General features: G+C 41.9%; 1 protein-coding gene across 1 annotated transcript in view; it reads right to left on the bottom strand.

Annotated features, from left to right (window-relative positions):
* LOC132155514 (CLK4-associating serine/arginine rich protein-like) overlaps positions 1–3,911 on the bottom strand; it is a 4,978-nt gene extending 1,067 nt beyond the window's left edge. The window contains exons 1-4 of the mRNA XM_059564304.1: positions 3,800–3,911; positions 2,900–3,039; positions 2,669–2,766; positions 2,118–2,219 (exon numbers count right to left, since the gene is read on the bottom strand). Coding sequence (XP_059420287.1) covers positions 2,118–2,219; positions 2,669–2,766; positions 2,900–2,998 — 299 coding nt within the window. The 5' untranslated portion in view covers positions 2,999–3,039; positions 3,800–3,911. The remainder of the gene's footprint in view (positions 1–2,117; positions 2,220–2,668; positions 2,767–2,899; positions 3,040–3,799) is intronic.
* Between the last annotated feature and the right edge of the window lie 10,089 nt (positions 3,912–14,000).

The raw sequence follows: 14,000 nt of genomic DNA, 5'->3' as shown, positions 1-14,000 counted from the left end.
TATTTCATCAGAATGTCACAAAAGTCAGTGACTTTAATGGCACTTGCTATATGAACACAAAAATAGAATTTAACACAAATAACCACCAGCATAGTATATGAATGGAAATTTTTTTTATTTCATCATGTCTAAATATATATTCAAATGCAAAATCTAATAAAAATATGTACAGTCGTGGCCAAAAGGTTTGAGAATTACATAAATATTAGTTTTCAAAAAGTTTGCTGCTAAACTGCTTTTAGATCTTTTTTTCAGTTGTTTCTGTGATGTACTGAAATATAATTACAAGCACTTCATACGTTTCAAAGGCTTTTATCGACAATTACATGACATTTATGCAAAGAGTCAGTATTTGCAGTGTTGGCCCTTCTTTTTCAGGACCTCTGCAATTCGACTGGGCATGCTCTCAATCAACTTCTGGGCCAAATCCTGACTGATAGCAACCCATTCTTTCATAATCACTTCTTGGAGTTTGTCAGAATTAGTGGGTTTTTGTTTGTCCACCCGCCTCTTGAGGATTGAACACAAGTTCTCAATGGGATTAAGATCTGGGGAGTTTCCAGGCCATGGACCCAAAATTTCAACATTCTGGTCCCCGAGCCACTTAGTTCTCACTTTTGCCTTATGGCACGGTGCTCCATCGTGCTGGAAAATGCATTGTTCTTCACCAAACTGTTGTTGGATTGTTGGAAGAAGTTGCTGTTGGAGGGTGTTTTGGTACCATTCTTTATTCATGGCTGTGTTTTTGGGCAGAATTGTGAGTGAGCCCACTCCCTTGGATGAGAAGCAACCCCACACATGAATGGTGTCAGGATGCTTTACTGTTGGCATGACACAGGACTGATGGTAGCGCTCACCTTTTCTTCTCCGGACAAGCCTTATTCCAGATGCCCCAAACAATCGGAAAGGGGCTTCATCGGAGAATATGACTTTGCCCCACTCCTCAGCAGTCCATTCACTATACTTTCTGCAGAATATCAATCTGTCCCTGATGTTTTTTTTGGAGAGAAGTGGCTTCTTTGCTGCCCTTCTTGACACCAGGCCATCTTCCAAAAGGCTTGGCCTCACTGTGCGTGCAGATGCGCTCACACCTGCCTGCTGCCATTCCTGAGCAAGCTCTGCACTGGTGGCACTCCGATCCCGCAGCTGAATCCTCTTTAGGAGACGATCCTGGCGCTTGCTGGACTTTCTTGGACGCCCTGAAGCCTTCTTTACAAGAATTGAACCTCTTTCCTTGAAGTTCTTGATGATCCTATAAATTGTTGATTTAGGTGCAATCTTAGTAGCCACAATATCCTTGCCTGTGAAGCCATTTTTATGCAACGCAACGTCAACATTCTCACCTGAGTTTACGAGACGATTACTGAAATGATCTCAGCAGGTCCTTTAATGACAGCAATGAAATGCAGTGGAAAGGTTTTTTTGGGATTAAGTTAATTTTCATGGCAAAGAAGGACTATGCAATTCATCTGATCACTCTTCATAACATTCTGGAGTATATGCAAATTGCTATTATAAAAACTTAAGCAGCAACTTTTCCAATTTCCAATATTTATGTAATTCTCAAAACTTTTGGCCACGACTGTAGTTGTGTCAACATGTACTCTTATAAAGGATTTAGAGAACATACATGCCTACATACATTGGGCTACACAGACATTTAGTTGTTACACCCTGGAATTAAATGATTTCCTGTATTTCTCCTACCAAATGGCACTAATCTGCCTTCCATGCATTGGATTTTAAATGCATTTACTCTATTTTTAACTTTTAACAATGTATTAATTGAAAATAAATCTAAATTTTTTAATATTTGTATTTTGATATATAAATAAATGGTGCATACTTTAGTGATGGATATTGTCTAGAATGAAATGCCCTCAAAACAAAATATTAGAGAACAAATATTATTGGACAAACTATAGTAAAAAAAAATAATAATATTGTCCCCTAAAGGAGGAATACCAGAGGGTTAAACTAAAAAACAGATGGAAAATTAAACCACACTATGCAACCGTTTTGGAAAGGCAGCATCATACTACTTGTTTCTTTGCATACTCAAGTTGATTATTTTATATTTTCCTACATGGCAGATGCATTAAGATCAGACTACTCACGTAGTGTTCAGGAGAGGTGGTGTACAGGTGGGGATGTAGTCCAGGTGTGCCCTGACATCAAACCTATCAATCATGTTGCTGGTATCTCCCTGCCAAGGCATCCTGTTAGGACAAAGGATGAAGTTGTGACAGTTTTCCAAACTTTCCAGGACGATTAATCAAAATAAAACCCAAACCGCGATATGGCTTAGCATGATTATCAAATTGCCAAAAGGCTGTGATTTAAACTAAATAATTATATGCACTGCATGTTTCAGAGTGAAGCAATGGCGCAGTGTTCTTACATGCAAGCAGCTCATTAAACACCAGTGTTGAACTTCATCTCTGCCTCTGCACTGAATTTGGGTTGATTAACTGTGCATTTGGGAACGCAACATGCGCCAACCATCTTATACTTGTAGCGCATATTTTTATGAGAAATGCTTATCTTCTACTTTCCAATAATAATTAGTATCATAGAACCATATTCATATATAATACATTGTGCACAGCAAACCTAACAAACAACATGGTTTCTTCCCAAATCGATGATCCATATGCTAGTTACATACATGTTGAGGGGACTCTCAGCTGCCAGGGCTACAGCTGAATCCAGATGGATTTTGTATGCCTGGCCATGAACCTGCAGGAACTGGGCTGGATCCTTTTTCTACACAGAACGAGAGAAGTATGATGCATGATTGTTCATTTAAAACTTCTATCCATGACCAAGATTAAGCTGTGCTCAAAAAACAAAGAATGAGAGTGCAGTCCAGGTCACAGACTTCTGTTCTTCGACTTACGATTTTCTCATAGTACTGTCTGCGTCTCTCCCCACGCCGCTTGTAGTCCACCATCATCCCGCGCAGTTTGCGCTCATGTTTGCGGGCCTCCTGCCACATGACGGCTCCGCTTGGGGTAGGGGCGCGTCGGGGCAGGGCTGCTGCTAGGGGACACAGAAGGTGCAAATCAACCAACCTACCCACACTAACTGCCACATATAATGCCATTCTGAATCTGAATTTTGTATATCTTTACATTTACAGAAAAGTATATTTTAACATTAGAAAACGCATACCAAATACATTATGCTAAATTAGTTTATACTCTATGGATTTCCCCACTTTACTTAAAGTACTGCAATAATTATACAAAAAAACATGACACTTGTGAAACATAAAACTGTCTTTCCTGAACACAAAATATACAAACACTTAAAGGGAAAGTTGTTTATGGGTTACAGATTAACTAACCTTAATTACAAAAAGTTTAAAAGGTTCTGAGTAAAAGAGGATTATGTTTGCTACATAAATGACATAAAAACTATATAAGAATGGTAGAAACGCTTGACCTTTAAATTATTAGTGCATAACAAAATAAAGTAAGAAAAAGAAATGATAGCCAAGTAGCTAAAACCTCTCAGGCTAACGTTAAATCCACAAACATATCAAAACTGTAATTGATTAATACTGCATTTATAAGCGCACTTCAATGACTGTCCATTACAAAGCTCGTGCAACCTGCATGCAATATTAAGATTTACAGCTAACGTGAGAGTATAGCAAAACGCTAGCGCACCGGATAAGGCTAGCATGCTACCTGGCTATGTTTTATATCCAGCGTTAAAAAAAAACAGCTGACAATGAAGTGGAGTGACCGTCACCAAATAGCTTTAGCGATTTAAAAAAATTTAAATTAATTACCTGTTTATGTTTACAATACGTATAGTGTGATTTTTCTTGACAGAAAACACAAACGTCTGTCACCATGTGGAAAAGGCTGATCGTTTACATACACGCTGACACGCCTCCCAGCGCACACGCTGCCGACTGGAGGCGCTAGTAGACTATTACATTGTTTTTGATAATCTAAATTCTCCTACAGGGGGCGCACTCTGGCTCATAAACACGTAGCGTATCAGTGTAATTGTATACGTTATAGGCGTTGTTTAGGCTGACAAGCTAAATTGAACAGTTCAATGCAAAAAACATTTATAGATATCATAAACAGTTGGGCTCGTTAATCCAAAAAATTAATTACTCGTAAGTTACTCCTTTCAAAAGTAATTTTATTACTTATTAGTATCTGGCAACAGTAGGCTAATTAGTTCCCTTTCATAGGTCACTTCGATGCTACGGTGACGTCACCACGTATGGGAACACCTTCGGTGTGACGAATGTCTGAAGCCCTATACCATCCCGCCAATCCTATTGGCCAAACAGCGCGTGGCACCGCCCAGCATGCGTAAGCATATATATACCTGGTGCCGCGCGCCATTTACCTCAGATTTCATTCCTTCAGTACGAAGCGAATCTTCTGTGCCCTATTGTCTCGCGTTCTCAGCGATCATCAATGAGCAGTATACTCCTCTCCGCGGACGCGATGAGCTTCAAAAAGTGCAAGGACCCGTGTACTAGGTACATCGTTAAGGGGGACACTCATGACAGGTGCGTAGTTTGCCTAGGCTTACACCACGCACAGGAGGCGCTTAGCGGCCTTTCTTCATGCCCCCATTACGATGGCCTGTGGCTCAGAGTGCTGCGCTCTAGGGTAGATGTGTTCTCCGATGTCGCCGTGTCTAACCCCTGCCACACCACTTCTGCGACTGCTGAGGCACCGCACGAGGTGATAGCTTGGGGTGACACGTGTGACATGGAGTTTGAGGACAGTTCAGCGCTGGAAAATTATTCTCCACATCGCTCGCTCTCCCCTACCCTAATACAACCCGAATTCCGGAAAAGTTGGGACGTTTTTAAAATTTTAATAAAATGAAAACTAAAGGAATTTCAAATCACATGAGCCAATATTTTATTCACAATAGAACATAGATAATGTAGCAAATTTTTAAACTGAGAAATTTTACACTTTTATCCACTTAATTAGCTCATTTAAAATTTAATGCCTGCTACAGGTCTCAAAAAAGTTGGCACGGGGGCAACAAATGGCTAAAAAAGCAAGCAGTTTTGAAAAGATTCAGCTTGGAGAACATCTAGTGATTAATTAAGTTAATTGATATCAGGTCTGTAACATGATTAGCTATAAAAGCTTTGTCTTAGAGAAGCAGAGTCTCTCAGAAGTAAAGATGGGCAGAGGCTCTCCAATCTGTGAAAGACTGCGTAAAAAATTGTGGAAAACTTTAAAAACAATGTTCCTCAACGTCAAATTGCAAAGGCTTTGCAAATCTCATCATCTACAGTGCATAACATCATCAAAAGATTCAGAGAAACTGGAGAAATCTCTGTGCGTAAGGGACAAGGCCGGAGACCTTTATTGGATGCCCGTGGTCTTCGGGCTCTCAGACGACACTGCATCACTCATCGGCATGATTGTGTCAATGACATTACTAAATGGGCCCAGGAATCTTTCAGAAACCACTGTCGGTAAACACAATCCGCCGTGCCATCAGCAGATGCCAACTAAAGCTCTATCATGCAAAAAGGAAGCCATATGTGAACATGGTCCAGAAGCGCCGTCGTGTCCTGTGGGCCAAGGCTCATTTAAAATGGACTATTTCAAAGTGGAATAGTGTTTTATGGTCAGACGAGTCCAAATTTGACATTCTTGTTGGAAATCACGGACGCCGTGTCCTCCGGGCTAAAGAGGAGGGAGACCTTCCAGCATGTTATCAGCGTTCAGTTCAAAAGCCAGCATCTCTGATGGTATGGGGGTGCATAAGTGCATAAAGGTATGGGCAGCTTGCATGTTTTGGAAGGCTCTGTGAATGCTGAAAGGTATATAAAGGTTTTAGAGCAACATATGCTTCCCTCCAAACAACGTCTATTTCAGGGAAGGCCTTGTTTATTTCAGCAGGACAATGCAAAACCACATACTGCAGCTATAACAACAGCATGGCTTCGTCGTAGAAGAGTCCGGGTGCTAACCTGGCCTGCCTGCAGTCCAGATCTTTCACCTATAGAAAACATTTGGCGCATCATTAAACGAAAAATACGTCAAAGACGACCACAAACTCTTCAGCAGCTGGAAATCTATATAAGGCAAGAATGGGACCAAATTCCAACAGCAAAACTCCAGCAACTCATAGCCTCAATGCCCAGACGTCTTCAAACTTTTTTGAAAAGAAAAGGAGATGCTACACCATGGTAAACATGCCCCGTCCCAACTATTTTGAGACCTGTAGCAGAAATCAAAATTGAAATGAGCTCATTTTGTGCATAAAATTGTAAACTTTCTCAGTTTAAAAATTTGCTATGTTATCTATGTTCTATTGTGAATAAAATATTGGCTCATGTGATTTGAAAGTCTTTTAGTTTTCATTTTATTAAAATGTAAAAAACGTCCCAACTTTTCCGGAATTTGGGTTGTACACAGAAAAACCTTTGAACCTGTCGTCTTTTCCTGTGAGGATTTACGGCCCACACCGGAGGCATGTAGTGCCATCTCCTTCGGTTGTGACCGCCATGATGACGACGTTCTGTCCACTGCGGCCTCGGGGTCTGAGGACTTCGCGGCCGATACGAGCCCTCTCCCTCCTAGTGGACAGGAGAGGCGTGTTTCCCCCTCCTACAGTGAGCTGTTGGATGTGGTTTCCCGTGCAGTGGGTACATTGGGGCTGGAATGGGAGGTTGAGAAGGCCGAGGCCCAACCTTCTTCGAAGCTGGACGACCGTTTCTTAACTAGTCGGACACCTGCGCAGCCCTGGAGGCCTTTACCCTTTTTCCCGGATCTCCACCAGGAGGTTTCGAGGTCCTGGAAACAGCCGTTTTCGGCGCGCATCACAAACGCTGCGGCTGCGGATTTCGCCACCATTTCTGACATGGCGGGCCATGGCTATACAGCGATACCGCCGGTGGAAGAGACTCTCGCCGAACATCTTGTGCCTAATTCGGCCGCGGCGTGGAAGTCGCGCCCCCTCCTCCCCTAGAAGGCGTGTCGAGTCACGTCTAGTTTAGTGGGGAAATCCTATATGGCCACTGGCCAAGCGGCTGCTTCGCTCCATTCTATGGCGGTCCTTCAGGCCTACCAAGCAGAGCTGTTAAAAGGATTGGATGAAGGGGAGGGCATTACACCTGAGGCGGTTAAGGTATTACGGCGAGCAACTGATTTGGCGCTTCGTGCTACCAAACATACTGCTCGAGCAGTGGGCCGGATTAATTACGGTTGAGCGCCACCTCTGGCTTAATCTCACCGACATAAAGGAGAAGGATAAATCTTTCCTCATGGATGCCCCTGTGTCTAAGGACGGTTTGTTTGGAGAGGCTGTCACTTCAGTGGTGGAGAAATTCAGAGCAGCGAAACAGCAATCAGCTGCTTTCCGCCAGCTGATTCCCCGCAGACCCAGAGAGGTTGAACGCCGTCAGCTCCTGATTTTTTCGCTGCCTGCCAGGGACTGTGCCCTCCGCTAGAGAGCGCTGTTGGACCGCTTTCGCGCATCCAACACTCTCATTGCAGTCCCCACGCTCAAACCCTGACTGTTTCGCCGCAAACAGCGCCTTGAACAGCATTGGAGCGAACTGTAACACCAAACGCTTCCTCAGACACTCTGCACGATCCAGTTTTCAGAGCTCGAGGAGCGCTTCAAAGGGTCGTTATCGAACGGCCCGTCATGACGGCTCGCACAGCCGCCGCTATTTCGCTAGCGGCAGAGCCCGATGCTCAATCTGTTGGCCTAATTCCTGCCGTGGACACATTTCAGGATTACGTACAACGAGATGCAACGACTGCTATGCATATACTTCCCCTGTGCACGGACACCGTGAGTTTTTCGTGCCCGGACATCTCTGTGTGTGCAACACCGTTGCAGGAAACGAACATTTTGAGACCGATAATATTATTTCGGGCCGCGTGGGAACGCTTGCCCGGCATTTCTCAATGGGTGTTACGCACAATTTGTCACGGATACACCATTCAGTTTCGGAAAGGCCCACCCCCTTTCCACGGAATTCTCTCCACGGTGATGAAACCGATGGATATAGCGGTGCTGAGACAGGAAATGTTAGCTCTACTGAGCAAAGGGGCTATAGAAGAAGTACACCCCTCTCAGATGGAGTCAGGGTTTTACAGCCGTTATTTTGTGGTACCAAAAAAGGACGGCGGATTACGACCCATTATGGATTTACGCCGTCTGAATCTTGCACTCAGGTCGAGCAAATTCAAGATGTTGACAGTAAAGTCTATTTTTTCCGCTCCGGGGCGTCCGTGTGTTGAACTATCTGGACGATTGGCTGGTGTTAGCGCAATCTCAGACTCAAGCACACTCTCATCGGGATATTGTGCTGAATCATTTACACAGCCTGGGCTTACGCACGAACTTCCAGAAAAGTGTGTTAGTCCCCTCTCAACGGATTACTTTTCTGGGAATAGAATTGGACTCTCGCGCGATGACAGCAAAGCTTTCTCTCCCGCGCGCTCAGTCGATTACGTCATGCGTTCAGCACTTCAGGGTGGGTCACACAGTTACAGTGAGACTGTGCCTCAGACTGTTTGGTCTAATAGGGGCGGCGCTTCCCGTAATTCATCTGGGTTTGCTTCACATGCGCCCGTTTCAGTGGTGGACGAAACGACAGAATATTTCACCCCATTGTCTTCCCATACGTGGTGACGTCACCGCAGCATCTCGTTCCCTATTACATACGTAACCGAGATGTTACACCACATTACTTTTTCTTCAGCCCAACAGAAGTTGTAATTGTGTACCTTCCCCATACATTTTTTTCTAAAATGTTACAATATATTTCTGCCTCATCATTTGACCAAAATCTACATTGGATGCAGTGGTGACTGATAGTGACTTTTAAGTAAAGGTGTTTTATAAATTGTCATGTTTAGCTTGAAACTAATTGAAGTTTGCTACCCAAATATTATTATATTTCATGAAGTAATCTATTTTATCAAAAGAAATCAAATAAGTTCATTCGATTTTTTATTATAGTAATACAATTTACAGCCTGGAGACGAGATTTGATCAAAAGGACAAGTGTCTTAATTCATAATAATCTGTGTTGGGTTCACTCTTGATCATAATGTGAACATCAGAATAACAGCAGCTCCTGTGATTCTGGATCCAAACACTGCAAATCTAGATCTTGTTCTGTATGATGATCTGACTGATGTGAGGCGGAGTGAGAACAAACAATCTCTTCCTGATAATCCAGAGAGATTTGACATTTACGAATGTATTTTGAGTTCAGAGGGTTTTAACTCAGGAACACATTGCTAGGATGTGGAGGTTAAAGAGAGAGTTCAACCTGGAGACAGCATTAAATCAGAGGAAGGGATGTGATTTCTGCTGCCCCTTTGCCCCTTGGTGCCCAAAGTGCCCTTTTGTCAAAGCAAAATTTCCTCTAATTTTTTATTTTTTTTTGTCATAACGTACCCTTTTGTGAATGCCTGCCCATACCCAATCTAAATATTAGTAAAATTTCTGAATAATAATTTAGCCATCAATAAGATGACCCACATGATGACCTTTCACCTGACGACGACGACCTCATCCGATCGGGATGATTCGTCACGCCGCACGCGCATTTTTAATTGCCAGAGGATATTTTCAACACCGCGGAAGCTGGTAAGTGGTGTTTTATTCTCAGCGAAGTGATTTTGATATTTATTTACTTATTATTATTTTAAAAGAACGACGTGATGTGAGAACATGCAGATATGTTGTTTATATTGAGACGTGCAGAAGAGTCATCACTGAAACGCGTTTTTTTGTTCACTTGCTCGCTGACTGAATTATTTAGCTAATTCTTTCATCAGAAACAACAAAAGTGCAGATGTGCATAAAGTAATGTAAAGTGCTTCAGTGATTTTAATGGGAGTTTTTGAGAGTGCCTGAACTCTGGCTAGACTGAATGAAAATGTTCTTTGATGATGTAAATTTTCTTTACTCTCTGTAAAATGAAAGTGTTAAAATAAGTAACTTACAATATTGTTATTAAAATTTAAATTAAATGCAAGTTCAGTCATATTGAAAATATTTTATGGCATGATATGGCACTTAAGTAAAAAGTCGGGGTATTACTTTTCCATATATTGATCAAATAACAATCTATAAAGGTGCAAAACGCGTTTACTTACACGTTTGAGAATCAAGATATTTCCTGATATATTAAGCATGTTTGGAATTGTTTTGAATAAAAAGGAAAAATAAATAAAACATAAGCCTATATCAGTTATACAGTGCTTTCGTAGCATGACTTATACCCCCCCCCCAATGTGCCCCCTCAAAATCATGAATGCATGACGCCCCTGATCGAGGGGTCTGGTCTTTTTATGTTATTTGACTAAACTATTATTATATTAAAGTATTTATTTATTTTTTAACACGTAGAGTGCCTTAAAAATAATTATCACAACACTGGTAAGGCTTATTCAGATTTTCTCATTCTCTGAATTATAAAATATAATTATATTTTAAATGTGACACAAATATATATTTTTTCTACAATAGCAACAGTGTTTACGACAGCAAGACCACTTTAGCCTGTAAACTCAATATCTCTCTGGAAATAAATTTACAAATATCAATGTCAATATAAAATGAATAATATACCTGACCTGCCATCAAAGTGCAGTGTCAAGGAGATGAATAACACATGTAGCCTGTCATTTGTTAACATTGCAAAGGTGTTAAATTTTAGACAACAAGAACTACAACAGTAATAATAATATTAATCACTATATTCCAGTGTATCAGTTGTTTAATGTTTTGTATCAATATTTAAGGTGGACTTATTGATTAGGTGCAAGAGTAGTAGTGATGGTTAAAATAATAGATTAATGCTGAAATAGTAAATTGAGCCTTGTTCCTAGATGGACAAAGAGTGGAAAGTAATAGATCAGATGATGAGATGGAGATAGAGGAAGAAAAAGAGGGAAATGTAGAGGCACAAGTGACAGAAAGAGCAGGTAACAGCAAGCCAAGAGACAGAGGCTGGTGAGAAAGAGGAAAATGTAGAGGCACGAGCGTTTTCTATAGTTTTTACTATAACAGCTGTTCTTAATTATTCTGTAGAACAGAGAAGAAAAAGCCATCAGGTTGGGACAATTTAAGACATTTCAGTTTCTAATCCCAGAGTTATTATTAGGTGGAAAGAATTATTATTATTTTTTTTTTTACTTTTAAACTTAAAATTGTCTCTTCTAATCTGTTTCTTTTTCAAAACTGCATCACAGCATTTGCTGCCGTATCAATACATAATCATCCATATCGATACGCGAATCGACAAGGAATGCATCACAATATATTGCTGTATTGCTATTTTGAACCGCGCTATTTAAAGCCTTGTTCCATGTGCCCCTTTTATACTTTGAGCACCTGCCCCTCCAAAGGTCTCTGCACGGCCCTGTATAAAACACCAGAATGCAATACTCCACCTGAGTCCGTTTCGCCCTGTTGCCTTTTTGTCTGAGTCCGTTTCATCTGATGCCTAATTGTATGAGACCTGACACCTGACGTTATTTTTCCTGAGACCTGAAGCTTTTCAGTCCGAGGCGTGATGCTGTTTTGTCCGATGACTGAAGCCTTTTAGTCTGAGGCATGACGCCTTTTCATTTAATGACAGAGGTCTGAGGATGTCCTAAAATGTACACCGTACTAGCTAGTAGCCAGGCACGTCTGTGCGCTCCGAACGTCTGTTCTTAATCCAGATCAAGTTGATAGACTGGTGTTTCTTGCAAACAATATTAAGAAATGAATTAGGCTAGGCTATATGCTTTACTCCTGCTGCTGTTTAAGTTGTCACGTTATTGTTTGTGCCTGTTCTGAATTGTTTTTTTTGTTTTTTTCATTTAGCCTAATGTTGTGGGATATGCACAGTGGCACTTCATATAACTTGATATTCTAAGTTGATAACCTGCTGTTTCAAACATTAAGTAAAAAAAATTATAATCCAGATGGTCCTGTTTATGACTCACTGTTAATACATTTGTGATTGAATCTCCGGTAGGCTACGGTGTTTTTTTTTTTTTTATCCGGGCACGTAGATATTCGAATATATTCGAATACATTGCATGATATTCGATATCCGTTCGAATGAGATTTTTCTCAAAAGTGACAACCCTAATCACAACCATGTAAAACACCCTAGCAAATACTCAGAGTACCCTAGCGACTGCCTAGCAACACCTTAGCAACCTCCCAGAGTATGCTAGCATCCACCCATAGCAAGCAGTAGCAGACACAAAGCAACTAGAATATCCTCAGTAACCATAAAATAAACATGGTTTTGCTACACTAACCATAGTTTAACCATGGTATTGGCACAACTGTGGTTATACAAATGGTAATCAATACACCAAAAAAACATAGTTACTACACTTTTACTATAATAAAACAATAGGTTACTGTGCATGACTCTGGTTATCTGAAACAAACAGTGGCGAGATCCAGCTATGGGAATGGCATCCGTGCTTGACCTCTGCAGAAGCATTCAATTGCACCAAGTCTGGCTTGACATACAGAAGCATGTGCCCAATGGCAGGTAAGGGACCGCCCCTTAACTGAGCACATAAAGCCCTTGCATCTACTACTCGTTCAGCAAGCGGTGCATATCTGGTGGCTCTCCCCGCCTGATTTTTCATAGAACTGGGGTTACGAACAGTAACCTGTTGTTCTCTTTCATCATCTCGTGTTTGAGATCCACCTATCGGATATATGGACAACTCCCCGGTTACCCAATACACTCACAGTGAGGCCTTGTAATCCAGAGGACAGTGAAAATGTGGTGCTTTACATGTCACCAAGTATCAGACCCCCTCACAAAGTAAGGATGCAATACCAGCCATAAAAGAAATGACGTGGTAATATGCATACAAAACCTGACACACACCTCATGCTGAAGAAGTATATATATATGTGGCCCCCTGGAGACTGCACTCCCTTCGATTCATATGCCAAAGAGATGGCTTCCACAAGCCAATGAGAGAGAGGTGTTGCTTGGGGTGGGGTCCATCTTGCCGGGTAGAACATGATACGATGTTTCTCTTTACACATGTACAGTATTATGTGAAGCATTTGTATAGCTCTTCTCCAGGTGTGATGGCACCTCTGGATGAAGGCGTGAGCAGAGGGGACCGCAACTTCGGATTCCATACTGGCAAAAACTGGTGGCTGGTAACCTAAGCTACATTCAAATGGAGAAAGGCCTGTGGAGTTGTTGACTCCAAGAGGAAGGATTCTTGGAAACCAAACATTGCACCGCTCTCTCCAAATCCTGGTTGGCTCTCTCACTTTGTCCATTGCTGTGGGGATGAAACCCTGAAGATAAACTGACACTCGCCCCCAGTAATCTACAAAATTCTTGCCAAAATTTGAACACAAATTGGGGACCCCTGTCAGAAATCACATCTGTCGGGAGGCCATGTAAACGAAAGACGTGATATACAATAGTTACCGCTGTCTCCTTGGTGGAGGGTAATTTAGGCGAGGGAATAAAAAGAGGTTGATTGGAAGTTTTAGCAGTGGCACAAACTGAGCAAGCGTAGACAAAATTGTGAATGTCGCGAGTCATTAATGGCCACCAGAATCGTTGCTTAACCAAAAGGGTGGTGTGATTAACCCCTGGATAACATGCTATGCTGGAACAATGGCCCCACTGGATGACGTCGGACCGATACACCTCTGACACAAATAACCGATTTGGTGGGCAGTCGGGCGGAGGCATTACCCCTTCTTAGGCCGTCATGACCTTCGATTCGACCTCCCACCTGAGAGTGGAGACAAAAGAGTCTCGGGTAAAATACACTCGGGAGTAGACGGGCGTTCAGAACGTTCAAAAATACGAGATAAAGAGTCGGGTTTGATGTTTTTGGAACCCGGGTGGTATGAAAGAGAAAAGACAAACGTCAAAAAAGTCAAAACGACCGAAAAAAAGTGCCCACCGAACCTGTCTAGAGTTGAGTCTTTTAGCGGTTCTAATATATTCTAAGTTCTTGTGATCGGTC

This window comes from Carassius carassius, chromosome 13 (genome assembly GCF_963082965.1).
Source record: "Carassius carassius chromosome 13, fCarCar2.1, whole genome shotgun sequence".
Classification (NCBI taxonomy): Eukaryota; Metazoa; Chordata; class Actinopteri; order Cypriniformes; family Cyprinidae; genus Carassius; species Carassius carassius.
This window is presented reverse-complemented; position numbering and strand designations above follow the sequence as displayed.